This window comes from Mastigoproctus giganteus, chromosome 1, assembly GCF_048544385.1.
Source record: "Mastigoproctus giganteus isolate SK-2022 chromosome 1, ASM4854438v1, whole genome shotgun sequence".
NCBI classification, from domain to species: domain Eukaryota; kingdom Metazoa; phylum Arthropoda; class Arachnida; order Uropygi; family Thelyphonidae; genus Mastigoproctus; species Mastigoproctus giganteus.
Window position 1 is genome coordinate 105587412 of NC_143575.1, and position 15736 is coordinate 105603147.

At 39.6% G+C, this 15736-nt stretch overlaps 1 protein-coding gene across 4 annotated transcripts in view; it reads right to left on the minus strand.

Moving 5' to 3' along the window:
* The window catches only part of LOC150091076 (SAP domain-containing ribonucleoprotein), a 195316-nt gene that overhangs the window by 100788 nt on the left and 78792 nt on the right, over nt 1-15736 (minus strand). For all 4 annotated transcript variants that reach the window (XM_090381663.1, XM_090381655.1, XM_090381642.1 and 1 more), the window contains exon 4: nt 9142-9215. In XM_090381663.1, the coding sequence (XP_090237789.1) occupies nt 9142-9215 (74 nt within the window). The remainder of the gene's footprint in view (nt 1-9141; nt 9216-15736) is intronic.

Sequence of the window (15736 nt, forward strand, 5' to 3'; positions counted from 1 at the left end):
CTCTCCACTCGCTTTCTCATAGACGTACTGTTTCTGCTGCATGCCTCTTCTACAGATACTTCCATGGGCACTGTTCTTGTGAATTGGCTTCTATAATTCCCGCTCTCTCTTTCAAAACAGTCCGAACATGTGCTGCCACCGGCCAACATCCATTTACTGTCCAACTTCAAATCCACAGAACCAACTTTTCATCTTCCTCATTTATTCATTCAACTTCCATTTTCTGGAACAACCTTCCTTCATACGTATTTCCTGAAAATTACAATCTACAGAAGTTCAAGTTCAATGTCAACAAATATCTTCTTTCGTCTTCTCAACCTCCAACCCAAGCACGGTACTAAGTACTATAGGTTCTAATACCTCTCGTGTTTGGGGTTCACATAAAAAAAAAATAATAAAAAATAAGCATAGGAGGATAAGAATCCTTTTTGAGAGATATAAGACAAGACTGAGTTATAGAAGAGTTGAAATTAACTAAGTTGTCTTTGCCCCACTGAAGAATTACCTGAAGATCGGCATTTAAGAAATTGTTAGCAGATTTTCGAGAAGTTGAAGCTGATTGAACAGGGCAAGGTTTCTCAAAATGGAAAGTGGAATGCAATGTGCTATCATGCTCCACTAATGCAATGTGCACCACTAATGCACCGACATTAGTGGAGAAGTTAGAAGACTGAGAGCAAACTGGTTAACCAATTACAAAAACAGTTGGCAAACCATAAGATGGAAGCTTGTTTAGAAGACCTTTAAGCCAAACACGATCGGAAGCCTTTGAGATGTCAAGAGCAACTACTTGTGTTTCACGAACCTTTCCATTGAATTAGTCCATCAACGGGTAACATAAGCTAGAATATCACCAGTGGATCGACACTGATGGAATCCATACTGGCGATCATTGATCAGATGGAAGGTCTCTAGGTAGTTTAAGAGTTGGCAGTTAATTGATTTCTCCATTACTTTAGAAAGAGTAGAAGTAATTGCAATGGGATGATTATTGGATGGGAGGGATTTCTCACCATTTTTAGGAACTGGCTGGATATGAGCAAATTTCCAAGCAGGAGGAAAAACACCTTTGGAATAAGGAAGTGAAAAAAGGCTGCAAAAAATAGGAGTAAGTTCAGAAGCACAGGTTTTGAGAAAAGTGGAGAAATACCATCGGGCCCTGAAGCTTTCTTAGCATCAAGATTCGTCAAAATTCTTCTGACATCCTTTTGATGGAAGACCGCAGGAGCCATTGAATGGAGCGTGTTGGGAATAGTGGGAAGTGTTTTACCAAGATCATTAATACATGAGTTGGAAGAAAAATTGGATGCTAGCAGGTCAGCTTTATTCTTGGCTGAAGTGACAACAGAACCATCTGGTTTGGACAGATGGTGGGAGCAGAGATGGGCAAAATTTTTGGCCAATAGCTTTGGCAAGAGACTAGAATACTCAGCTACTATAAGGGCAAAAAGCAAGTTTTCTACTCTTAGCCTGTTCAAACTCTAGTTTGGACTGATTAATAACTGCTTTACAACTGTTGCGAGCTTTGGTGTAGGCAGAAAATGAAACAGAAGAATTAGAAACAAACCAATTACGATATGCAACATTCTTCTCTTGAACAGGCTTAGCACATTTATTGGAAAACCAAGGTTTAGATAAAGGACGAGATATTGAAGTGGAGTGTCGGATAAAGGATTCCATTCCTGCAGGAATAATTTCACTGACATGATCTGAGCAAAGGTTAACATCAGAAGTTTTGAAACAGTAATCCGACCAAGGAAAAGAAGAAAATAAATCTCTCAGATCATCTCAATTTGCATTCTTGTAATGCCAAACAACACGAGGTTGGGAATACCCATGAGATAAAGGCTCCATTGGAAAAGAGACAATCACCAAGTTGTGATCTGAAGTGCCTAAAGGACCTCTCACTTCGACCGTGTACTTAGAAGGGTTGTTTGTGAGAAAAAGATGAAGTGTATTGGCTGTATGATTAGGATTGTCTGGTATTCTTGTAGGTAAATGAACAATCTGTGCAAGGTCATTAGTAATTGTAAAAGCCTCAGCACCTCGACCAGCTGGGTCGGTGTGACTAGAAAATGGAAGCCAGCTGGAGTTGTGAACATTAAAATCACCAAGGAAAATTACCTCACTGTTAGGAAAATTGGACTGGAGAAAGTCAAGTTGCAAAGAGAGGAAGTCAAACAGCTCCAAGTGATTAGGGGAGTTGGGAGCACAGTAGAGACAACAGATGAATTTGACAAAATGAGGTAGAAAGATTTTAAGCCAAAGAAGATCAAAGTAGTAGTAGTAGTGGCATGTGATGCAAGAAAGCATATGTATAAGCTTATTCAGCATCAGCCAAAAAAAAAAAAAAAAAAATCACACCATTCCCTCCAAATACCTGTCCAGTTCTTCCTTAAATTTATTCAACCTATCAACTTCCACAACGACAGATGGAAGTTTGTTCCAGCAATTAACCACCCGCTGGCTAAAGGCAAATTTTCGCACATCTATTCTACATCTGTCTTTTCTTAATTTGAATTTATGCCCCCCTAGGTTCGTAATCTGAACAAGTGGAAGGATTCCATCAGAATTCAGCGTGCTCAACCCATTCAAGGCCTTATACACCTCAATCAGATCACCGCATAGGTGCCTAGTCTCCAGCCACTGCAATTTGCAGAACTTAAGCCTCTCTCGGTAAGAGGATCCCTCCATTCCCCTCACCAATCTTGTTGACCTTCTCAAGTGAGGAGATTCCAAATTGACAAGTCTCTGACAGGGAATATCAGAACGGACATATGCACAAGTACCACCTCTGAGGCGAAAGGAATCATACAGTGAATAATTTGGGCATCTGAGATGAGCAGTAGTTCAATCAACCGATAACTGAGATTCTGTCAGAAAAAGTACATGGGGTTTGGCAGACGGCAAGTGGAAATGGACATCGTTAAGACTAGAATTGAGACCACGTATATTTGTGAAATGAATTACAAAGTGCTTGGGAGGATATGGATAAAATTACAAGGATATGGATAAAAGTTTTAACCCCCTTGATCATGCCCTGGCTGTGTTTCATAAGCAAGACTCCGATGTTGAATATTTTTCTAAGGTTTCTTCAGCTATTCATAATGTTCTTGCCAGCTACAAGGTCATATATGAGAAAAGAAGACAACTGTTCAACCTTCCCTTGACATTTTCTTTAAGAATAGTAGCTACCGAACCAGTATTACATACATTAGGTTCTACCACTTTTAAACCCATTCTAAAAGCACAGAAACAGTTTCATTAGACCCTAATGACCCTCACTCTTGGAGACCAATGATGAAAGTATTAACCACTTCCAGAGCCTCGAAGATGAGCGATGACTGCTCCCAAACTTGAAGGTGAGCGATGTTTATTTGGAAGAGGTAAGTAATGTTGTCCTCCTCATAAACATCACTCATCTTCAAGTATCATCAGTCCCAGCAAGCAAGCTATAATATTATGGTCAGAAAACAGTTTATTTACAGTATATACAATCTAGCAAAGTATATTACACTGTATACACAGTGTTCAGTATCTGTAACAGTAAAATTTGACTGACGAATTTTAACCTATGGGCAAACCTCAGGAATGCATTAAATTTGTGCGTTGAGGACCACCTGTATTCTACATTTGTGAAAATAATAAAGTTAAGATATTTAAAGGCACTATCTCTCCACTCTTGTATACGTATACATTTCTTTAGCGTGACATTTTTTTTAAATATTCGGTGCCCTCAAAACAGCGATTGGCGCATTAACCTGTTCATGTTTAGTAACATTCTATTAGTAATAGTCCATTTTTTTTTAATTAATACAGTGCATCTCAATATAACATGAGTGTTATAACATCAGTATTATAACACTACACATTGTAGCAAAAAATAAAATCAAAACCAGTTTTTTCTCTAATTTTACATGAATATGCAATAACCAAAAGATGACATATTAAGTGTTTTTTATAAGCAAATTTTGTTTTGCACATTTTTCCCCCCTTTTAGTTTTACCATCAATGAACAAAGTGCATTAAACATTTTAAATGGCAACAGCACCATTACTGTTTTGTTTTCTTAATAATGTAGCACTCTGAGATAAAAATATTAACCAGCAATGCTTCATATACTTTTAAAGTAAAATTTCAAAATTAGCAATCCCACACATATATTGAGATGTTTATAGAGAATCTGATTTATGGTACAGTACATAAATAGGAAATAAGGAACAACTCTGCCACAATCAAATGGCCACCATAGCTGAGTGATCAAATGCAAGGGTACAAAAAAAAAAAAAATAAATAAATCAATAAAAGCTTCGTTTTTTTTTCTACATACCCCTTGAGGTATGCAGTTAAAATATTACAGGAAATCATCACATAGGGGGAAAACCAATATCCTAAAAATTACTTTCCATAGAAAACGGTGTCATATGGCTGAGTTACTCTGGATCAGATGCCCTCCCTACCATATACTACTCTAGGTTATGATTAACACAAGTGACTTTTATATTACTGCAGTATAATTACAGAGAACACTGTCAGCATCAGTAATTTATAAAAATATATAAACTGTTTATCAATCTATGTACATTTTGCCTTACGCCTGTAGCAGTTTTCCCATTCTAAATGTGATTTCATCCTTGACTGTCATATGCTGTTGTTTACAAAAAGTTATAAATGAATACAGTAGGACATTGATAATCGAAACTAACTGGGACCGGGGGTAGTTCGGACTTTCAATTTGTTGGATTTTCAAACTTATCAAAAAAATACTCTTCTGGATACTAAAAATGTTTGAGCAAGTTTAGAAATAAAAATACTGGCTTTAACATCTGACGGACCACCTAAATTTTTGTTAAAATCCACTGCCTTTTCACATATCAAAGATTCGGATATGGGCTCTCCTAAACTTCGTCTCCGTGTGAACGAATAAAGCATCTTTGAGGTATGGGCCATTAGCTGTTCTCATAGTTTTGATTTTTTTCCCCCCCTTTTGCACCATTTGAATCAAGTTTCTATGCAAACTTTAAAAATTTTTCCTTGTTGTTTTTAATGTCTGTTATGGTTGACTTTCCAACATCAATTTTGCAAATGAAGACCTGCTTTCTCCCTTTGAAAGTCTGTTTAAAATCACAATCTTCGATTCAATTTTTAAAAATTTCAGCTTTCTTTTAAAAGACAAAGAAAACTACAGTATGGTAAAATAAAACTAAAAACTCTGTTCCGAATCTTTTTACTGCTTTCTCACTTGCATGTATCATGTTAGTTGCAATTTCTGCGGGCTGTGTTCTTAGTTATTGATTGACACTTATCTTTTTTTACTGTTTTAGATTTTACAATCCAAGAAAAAAAAAAAAAAAAAAAGTCAGTGAACAGATATCAGATTACAAAGTGTTATATTTATTTCATACTGTATGTATATTAATTAAGCTATGTACGCAAGTGTAAATTTATTTTTATTTGCTAACCTGTGGATAATATTCTTCTGATTTTCATGTATCATTTAATTTTGTTAATTGGTAAGGTGGAGAAAAAAAAGGTGAAAATTTGTGCTTCATATCTTCATTTTTACAGGCTGTGGATACAATTCAATTGTATCTCTTTCAGTTCTTACAATTATTGCTTATTACAATTGCCATTTAATAGAATCAAAATTAAATTTGCAAACATGATCACAACAAGCAGTGCTTACTGCAATTATTTTATGGCACTAGCCAAAAATAAAACAAATGCTGGCTTGTTTGGATTACTAACATTTCGAATTATTGACATTTGGATTTTCGATGCTCTACTGTATATTGCAACTAATAAATATATTACCTGGGTCCCCTCACAGAAGAAAATGTTTAGTTTTGCAAGTGTCACATGTGCAATTAACAGTTTATTTTGTAATTGAGGCAAGTTGGGAGTAACTGAATATCTACAATAATTACATTCAGATAACTATTGTTTTATAAAAATTTAAGTCAAATTAATACCACAGAAGAGAACACAATAGGTCAGTGGTCCACACTTTGGAAACCATTGCAGCAGCTGGTTCTATTTTAAGTATAGAGTTTGCTTCTGCTAGCATCCATTGTGAAATTCTTGTTTTGCAATAAACTGCATTTTTATGTCCCTCTTGAAGGACATGATCACATTACTTCTAAAACTGAAGTATATCAAGGCATGTTACGTACTGCATATTAATCTAAAATAAAGAAATTTTAGATTTTCAGTTTATTAAATTTTCTTTAAAATGGCAATTTTTACCTGCAATATGTTCAAATTAAATAGTATTTTTATACAATTCTTTTAATAATTTATAAGTGAAAATACTGTATTCCAGCGCGAAAAAATTTATTTGTTGCACAGAGCATTAAACTACAATATAAAAATTAGCTTTCGGCTGGGTGGCAGCCTTCATCGGATTAAAATACTTAAATGGCAGTTAGAATAGTGATGCACTGCCAGGATGGTGCGTGAGGCACGTGGTTAATTGTTTGTTGATGTTTGTGGCTGTGATGTGGCCAGCGTTTGTCTATGGATAGAATTACTGACTCTGTGATGGGATTAACTTGAAAACCACTGTTCCTGTTCATAGAGGTGTCCGAGCATTTTATATTTAACGATTCCAACCAGGTACGCCTTAGGTAATGGTGGGACCTGTCCACAACCACGACATCGCGGTGTGGGTCGATGTCGTGGTGGGTTGTCCAGACATGCTCGGCGATAGCTGAGTGTTCCACATCTGCCAAATGGATCGCCCTTTTATGTTCTGAGAGGCGTTTCTCGAGTCGACGTCCAGTCTCTCCAAAGTAGCAGCTCGTGCAGTCACGGCAAGAGATGCGATAAACCATACCGCTCTGTAGAAGGGTGGGGACAGGTGCTTTTATGTTGGAAATGAGAGAACGCAGTTTCTTGCCTGGGAGTTGGATGCACTTTATCCCATGTGATTTTAGGATTCTACCGATCTGTTGTGACAAGTTGGGGTAGTATGGGATGAATGCCCCCGTGGATGACTCGTCACTGTTGGCGTTGCTGTTGGTCGTCACGTTGTCGCGTGCTTGTAGATCACACCTGTCAAGGACGTCGATGGGGTAGCCACACCTCGTAAGGTCTACTTTGACTCTGGTGATCTCTTTGCATCTTTCATCTGCAGAGCTGGAGTGTGTCCAGGTGCCAGTTAGCAAGGTTCGGGCAGTTGAGAGGAGGTGGCCCCGTGCGTGTGCTGACCGGAAGTTGGTAAATTGGCCAGCACACATAGGCTTACGATAAACTGTCGTCTTCAAGCATGTGTCTTCGCGCCGGACAAGTGTATCTAGGTATGGTATAGAGTTGTTCGACTCCAGCTCAATCGTGAATTTTATGAAGGGCGATAGTGAGTTGAGGTGGGTTAGGAGTCGCTGACCTGAGTCTCTAGGGATGACTACGAACACATCGTCTACATAGCGACACCAAAAGGCGATGTGATCTGGTGCGTGTGTAAACGCACGTCCCTCTAACTCCTCCATTACGATGTTTGCTGTGACCGAGCTGACAGGGGAACCCATGGCTGTGCCATGTATCTGCTGGTAGATTGAGTCAGATACATGGCACAGCCATGGGTTCCCCTGTCAGCTCGGTCACAGCAAATATCGTAATGGAGGAGTTAGAGGGATGTGCGTTTACACACGCACCAGATCACATCGCCTTTTGGTGTCGCTATGTAGACGATGTGTTCGTAGTCATCCCTAGAGACTCAGGTCAGCGACTCCTAACCCACCTCAACTCACTATCGCCCTTCATAAAATTCACGATTGAGCTGGAGTCGAACAACTCTATACCATACCTAGATACACTTGTCCGGCGCGAAGACACATGCTTGAAGACGACAGTTTATCGTAAGCCTATGTGTGCTGGCCAATTTACCAACTTCCGGTCAGCACACGCACGGGGCCACCTCCTCTCCACTGCCCGAACCTTGCTAACTCGTGCCTGGACACACTCCAGCACCGCAGATGAAAGGCGCAAAGAGGTCACCAGAGTCAAAGTAGACCTTACGAGGTGTGGCTACCCTATCGACGTCCTTGACAGGTGTGATCTACAAGCACGCGACAACGTGACGACCAACAGCAACGCCAACAGTGACGAGTCATCCACGAGGGCATTCATCCCATACTACCCCAACTTGTCACAACAGATCGGTAGAATCCTAAAATCACATGGGATAAAGTGCATCCAACTCCCAGGCAAGAAACTGCGTTCTCTCATTTCCAACATAAAAGCACCTGTCCCCACCCTCCTACAGAGCGGTTTGGTTTATCGCATCTCTTGCCGTGACTGCACGAGCTGCTACTTTGGAGAGACTGGACGTCGACTCGAGAAACGCCTCTCAGAACATAAAAGGGCAATCCGTTTGGCAGATGTGGAACACTCAGCTATCGCCGAGCATGTCTGGACAACCCACCACGACATCGACCCACACCGCGATGTCGTGGTTGTGGACAGGTCCCACCATTACCTAAGGCATACCTGGTTGGAATCGTTAAATATAAAATGCTCGGACACCTCTACGAACAGGAACAGTGGTTTTCAAGTTAATCCCATCACAGAGTCAGTAATTCTATCCATAGACAAACGCTGGCCACGTCACAGCCACAAACATCAACAAACAATTAACCACGCGCCTCACGCACCATCCTGGCAGTGCATCACTATTCTAACTGCCATTTAAGTATTTTAATCCGATGAAGGCTGCCACCCAGCCGAAAGCTAATTTTATGTATTGTAGTTTAATGCTCTGTGCGACAAATAAATTTTTTCGCATTATGAATCCGGAGCACGTAGGCCTCTTTTATTACTGTATTCCAGGTTAAAAATCGCTGAAAATTAAAATAAAAAAATTGGCTTCTTTGGTCATTTGCTTACACAAACCTAGGTTTGATCATATATTTCTGCCAATAGCATTTTAGACTATTCTTCATTGATATATGGCCACTTGCCAAATGTACAAACCTAGGTTTGAGTATTAAAAAAAAAAAAAAAAAAAAATTAAATCTAATGGATGCTTTTGGATTTTGCACCTCACTCACTCACTCACTCACACACGCGCACACACACACACACCAAACTCAGTTATGCAGTCAAATTTATAAAAATGTGAACTATAGAAAACATTGGCACTACCTTTCAGCCCTTGCTTGGAGTTTTGCATTATCAGTCAGGGGCATCTTAAATCTTTTTGCTCTTAGAGCTAACCTCTAATGAGAAAAATAAAAGTTTTGAAGAATTAAGACTATTTTTAAAGTAATAAATGTGTTATATCAACAGCAAGTGAACAAAACAGAAATTTAACACTATTCTTCCAAAAGAAGTGGATATTCCATTTCTTTTTGAAGTTCATTATTATTCTAATAAAAATAATAAATAGTGATAAATAATATAAAACTTTCTAAAATTTTCCTTATGGGATTATTAATGGAATTAAGGAATCCACAAATTTAAAATCTTGAAACTGTATTGGAAGTGGGGGGAATCTTTAATAGTTTACATCCAAAAAACCACATTGAAACCTCAAGCAGTGGGTTTCCAAGTTTAGAAAATTATCTTCTGATGAAAATAATATTAAAAAAATACATAAATATTGAAAATTCTTTGCAAACCAAAATTAGCATAACATATCAAAAGTAACACTCAATTCCAGAAAAACTAGCTTTATTGGTTTCTACTAATATTTTAAACACTAACATAATAATAGCATTATACAAAGGAGATTGATTTGAAATGTAATGACCTGAGTATGAAGCAATTATTTGAGGAGTCCAGTAACATGTTACTTTTCCACCGTTTTCAACATAGTCCACTTTGAAATGAATACACTTTTGCCATCAATGCTGCAATGTGTTGATTCCAGCTGTAAAGGAAGTTTTCTGTTGTCACCAGGAACGTATCCACTGCAGCAAATGATGTCACTGTCAGTGGAAAATGGATGCTAGGCATGTATTTTTTAAAAGGAAACAGATCAAAGTCTGATATTATATATCTGGATGACAAGTCATTGCCAAAATCATGGCAATGACTTGTGAGCAGAAACACTGTCCTAGTGGAACCACTGCTGTTGTTATTTGGTTTTTAGGAGCATTAGCAACTAAGGCCATATTGCTCCGGGATATGCGGTGGTCATTCCCTGACCTTTCCGCATTCTCCGTATTTGGTGGCGACGGCTCGAACCCCGGTCTAATCAAGAAGCGTGTGCTACAACTGCTGCTCCTTCCCACCTAGCTATGGAGGCGCCGGAACCACTGCAGCAGCTGGTACTATTCTCAGAGGAACCATTGACTCCTTCTATTCTGTAAGGAAACAAAGACTCCTATGCTAAGTTTTCCTTGGCATTTGTCCTTACACAATCGCCTCATAACGTCTGCATAATATGCCCTCCTGTGACTGTCTGGCCTTTCTGAAGATAATCCACTAGCAACACTCCATCAGTGTCTCAAACAATTGATGCCAACCACCTTGCCAACAGAAGGAATTATTGACTTGACTTTCTTTGGAGGGGGAGAAAAGATGTGTTTCCACTGTTTGGACTGTTACTTTGTCTTTGGTTGAAAGTGATGGACCCACATCTCATCCATAGTCACAAACCTGTCCACTTGACATCAAAGGGCGCCTCGGTGGGCAGGAGCAGCAGTGCATAGCACATGCTTCTTGATTCGACCGGGGTTCGAGTCAGTGACCACCAAATACGGAGGACGCTGAGAGGTCAGGAAATGACCACTGCATATCCCCTGAGCAATATGGCCTTAGTTGCTAATGCACCTAAAAATCAAATAACAAACAAACAAAACTTGACATCAATGGTTCGACTGTTGATGATCCTGCTCAGATAGCAAACAAACTGAATGAGTATTTTCATCTACATTCACACACGAGAAATTATTAAGGTGGCAGAAGGTTATCAAATTGTAGCAGGGTACTTAATGATTTTGTAATAACTGAGAGCAAAGTGGAGGAGAAATTGTTAAAGTTAAACATAAGAAAAGTACCTGGGGTGGATGAGATCTATCCAGTTATATTAAAGGAGGCAGCAAAGCAACTAAGCAAACCCTTAGCCATAATTATGAGAGAATCCTTGGACTCAGGGGAGGTTCCCATGGACTGGAGATGTGCAAAAGTATCCCCAATTCACAAAGGGGGATTGAAGGGTGACACGAGTAATTACAGACCAGTTAGTTTAACTCCTGTTCCGGGTAAAATAATGCAGTCACTGGTTACAGCTGCATTGCAGGATCATCTAGACAAGACTACAGCAATAATTCAGACATAGCATGGGTTTGTTAAGGAAAATCTTGTCTGACAAATTTGATTGGTTATTATGATGTGGTTACAATGGAACTGGATGCAAAAAATAATTTTGATATCATATATTTGGATTTCAGGAAAGCCTTTGACACTGTTGCGCATGGAAGTATTGTATAAATTGGAGCAGAATGGTATTAAGGGTAAGTTGCTACAATGGATAAAAGGATGGTTAAGTGGGAGAAGACAGAGGGTGGTAATCAATGGGTGCTGCTCTTCGTGGACTAATGTTATTAGTGGAGTCCCACAGGGTTCAGTGTTGGATCCACTGTTGTTCTGTATATTTATCAATGATATTGATGAAGGTATATCAGGCTTAGTGTCGAAGTTTGCAGATGATACAAAGGTTGGCAGGGTTGTTAATGACAGTAATGGCAGTGTGCTAGTGCAACAGGATCTAGATAATTTGGGCAGATGGGCTAAGAAGTGGCAACTGAAGTTTAACCTTGACAAATGCAAAGTACTGCATATGGGTAGAAGTAACCCAAGAGAAAAGTACCAACTGTGTGGTATTACACTTAAGGTAGTAGAAAATGAAAAAGAACTGGGAGTAATTGTACAGTCAGATATGAAGTTTTCTGAGCAATGCAGACAAGCTGGCAGGGCAGGTCATGGGGTTTTGTCAATGATATATAGGAATTTTGATTATGGAGATGATGAATTTGAAGTGTTGGTCAAGACATCAAAGGCGGATATTGTTGGGACAGCAGAGACGTGGTGTCACAAAGATATAAGGAATGCAGAACTGGAATTTGGGGTGTACAATGTGTACAGAAAGGATAGACAGGACAGAAAGGGAGGGGGTGTTATGCTGTTAATTAATAAAAACATAAAATCAAAGGAAGTGCACCCAGTTAATATAGATGAAAAGTGCTCTGTTGAGTCAGTTTGGTGTGAGATAAGCACTGCGAAAGGAAAAATAAGAGTAGGAGTGTGTTATAGGCCTAATGACTTGAATGAGTACAATGAACAATTGTACAGAGAAATAGAGTGGGCCAGTAAATCAGAATGTCTTATAATGGGGGATTTTAACTTCCCAGATATTGACTGGAACTTGTGGGTTGGGCACTCACACACTAGTCAGACTTTTGTGGATTTATTGGATGATTGTTTTCTGCAGCAGCATGTTCGAGAGGCAACCAGAGAAAGTAACACTCTTGATCTGGTTATCAGCAGTGATCATTCGTGTATTAAGAAAGGCAGTGATCACAGTGTGCTGAAGTGGGATTTACTCAAAGAGGTAACTACCGTCAGGGGTAAAGGAAAGGGTTTTTGCTTCCGTAAAGGGGAGTACAGTGGTCTCAGACAGTTTTTAAATTCTGTACAGTGGGATCAACTGATGATGTTACAAACAGTAAATTCTAAGTGGGAAGCATTCAAGGAATTAATCGTGGAAGCTACTAGACTTTATATACCGATTAAGAAATATCGTTCAAGGTTTAGGCCTAAATGGGTATCAAATGAACTAATGAGACTCGTGACAGAGAAGAAAAATGCATGGGATGCATATAAATTATCAGGTGACGCAGAAGCCTGTAGCAGATATAAGCTAGTCTGTAATCAGGTCACAAAGGAGGTTCGGCAGGCGAAGGCGGATTACGAGAAATTTTGGCAAAAGATGCTAAGAAAAACAGCAAGGATTTCTTTACTTATATAAACTCTAAAAGGAAGGGGTTGATTGGTCAATGGTTCCACTTGACATCATTGGTTCGACTGTTGATGATCCTGCTCAGATAGCAAACAAACTGAATGAGTATTTTGCATCTACATTCACACGTGAGGAATTATTACAGTTTGAAAATGGAAGGTTATCAAATTGTAGCAGTGTGCTTAATGATTTTGTAATAACTGAGAGCAAAGTGGAGGAGAAATTGTTGAAGTTAAACATAAGAAAGGCACCTGGGGTGGATGGGATCTATCCAGTTATTTTAAAGGAGGCGGCAAAGCAACTAAGCAAACCCTTAGCCATAATTATGAGAGCATCCTTGGACTCAGGGGAGGTTCCCACGGACTGGAGATGTGCAAATGTGTCCCCAATTCACAAAGGTGGATCGAAGGGTGACACGAGTAATTACAGACCAGTTAGTTTAACTTCTGTTCCGGGTAAAATAATGGAGTCACTGGTTAAAGATGCATTGCAGGATCATCTAGACAAGACTGCAGCAATAATTCAAACACAGCATGGGTTTGTTAAGGGAAAGTCTTGTCTGACAAATTTGATTGGTTATTATGATGTGGTCACAAAGGAACTGGATGCAAAAAATAATTTTGATATCATATACTTGGATTTCAGGAAAGCTTTTGACACTGTTGCGCATGGAAGACTACTGTACAAATTGGAGCAGTATGGTATTAAGGGTAAGTTGCTACAATGGATAAAAGGATGGTTAAGTGGGAGAAGACAGAGGGTGGTAATCAATGGGTGCTGCTCTTCGTGGACTAATGTTATTAGTGGAGTCCCACAGGGTTCGATGTTGGGTCCACTGTTGTTTTGTGTATTTATCAATGATATTGATGAAGGTATATCAGGCTTAATGTCGAAGTTTGCAGATGACACAAAGGTTGGCAGGGTTGTTAATGACAGTAATGGCAGTGTGCTACTGCAACAGGATCTAGATAATTTGGGCAGATGGGCTAAGAAGTGGCAACTGAAGTTCAACCTTGACAAATGCAAAGTACTGCATATGGGTAGAAGTAACCCCAGAGAAACGTACCAACTGTGTGGTACTACACTTAAGGTGGTAGAAAATGAAAAAGACCTGTGAGTAATTGTGCAGTCAGATATGAAGTTTTCTGAGCAATGCAGACAGGCTGCTAGGGCAGGTCAGGGGGTTTTGTCAATGATATATAGGAATTTTGCTAGCAGGGAAAAGGAGGCGATTGTCCCTCTGTATAAGGCAATGGTCAGGCCACGCCTTGAGTACTGCGTACAGGTCTGGAGGCCTCATTTTAGGAAGGATGTAGATTTGCTTGAGCGTGTACAGAGAAGAGCAATACGATTGGTGAGGGGAATGAAGGGATTCTCTTACGAAGAGAGGCTTAAGTTCTGCAAATTGCAGTGGCTGGAGACTAGGCACCTGCGCGGTGATCTGATTGAGGTCTATAAGGCCTTGAATGGGTTGAGCACGCTGAATTCTGATGGGATCCTTCCACTTGTTCAGACTACGAACCTACGGGGACATAAGTTCAAATTAAGAAAGGATAGATGTAGAATAGATGTGCGGAAATTTGCCTTTAGCCAGCGGGTGGTTAATTGTTGGAACCAACTTCCATCTGTCGTTGTGGAAGTTGATAGGTTAAATAAATTTAAGGAGGAACTGGACAGGCATTTGGAGGGAATGGTGTGATTTTTTTTTTTTTTTTTTTTGGCTGATGCTGCATAAGTTCCTACACTTGCTTTCTTGCATCATGTGCCACTACTACTACTACTACTACTACTACTATTTTGCTAGCAGGGAAAAGGAGGTGATTGTCCCTCTGTATAAAGCAATGGTCAGGCCATGCCTTGAGTACTGTGTACAGGTCTGGAGGCCTCATTTTAGGAAGGATGTCGATTTGCTTGAACGTGTACAGAGAAGGGCAACAAGATTGGTGAGGGGAATGAAGGGATCCTCTTACCAAGAGAGGCTTAAGTTCTGCAAATTGCAGTGGCTGGAGACTAGGCACCTGCGCGGTGATCTGATTGAGTTTATAAGGCCTTGAATGGGTTGAGCACTTTTTGGCCGATGCTGCATAAGCTCATACACTTGCTTTTTTGCATCACATGCCACTACTACTACCTTGCAAGGAGATTTGCTGGATCTGCTTGAAAATGATGCAAATGTTCACCTGACAACACTTGTGCATTTTTGATCTGCTGTCAACAACTTGGGACAACGGGTGCCGGCAGCATGGGGAACCACCTTTGAATTTCGAAGCAATACACAATTTTTAATATTTTCATTAATTTATTTTTATGAAAATTTGGTGAACAAAAAATTTATTCCCACGGGCACCTCCTTGAAAAATATCCTGCCAGCATCCATGCTTGGAAGCCATCATGCTGACACCTTTTTCATAGCAAGAATATCTGCTTACACATGCATGTTCAGATGAAATGCTCACTGGCAATGTAATAAATAACAAATACCTAGACATGACTAAGCCACTGAAGGGACTTGGTCTCCCAATTGTGACAGTTACTTGGACATAATTAAACAACAGAAAAGGACCTTGCCTCTTGACTATAATTTGTGAGCCAAGTGGCGATCAGTGCCACTCTCTCATTTGGTATCGTTCGACTCCCATTCCCTTCCCCCACTTGCCTAGTGGAGTTTACTCCACCGAATAACTTTGAGGACGCCTTCATCTATGACTCAATATATCTTACAATTTCCCTCCCACTACACTTTCATATTCCCCAATCTCTGTGTTTTCTTTCTTT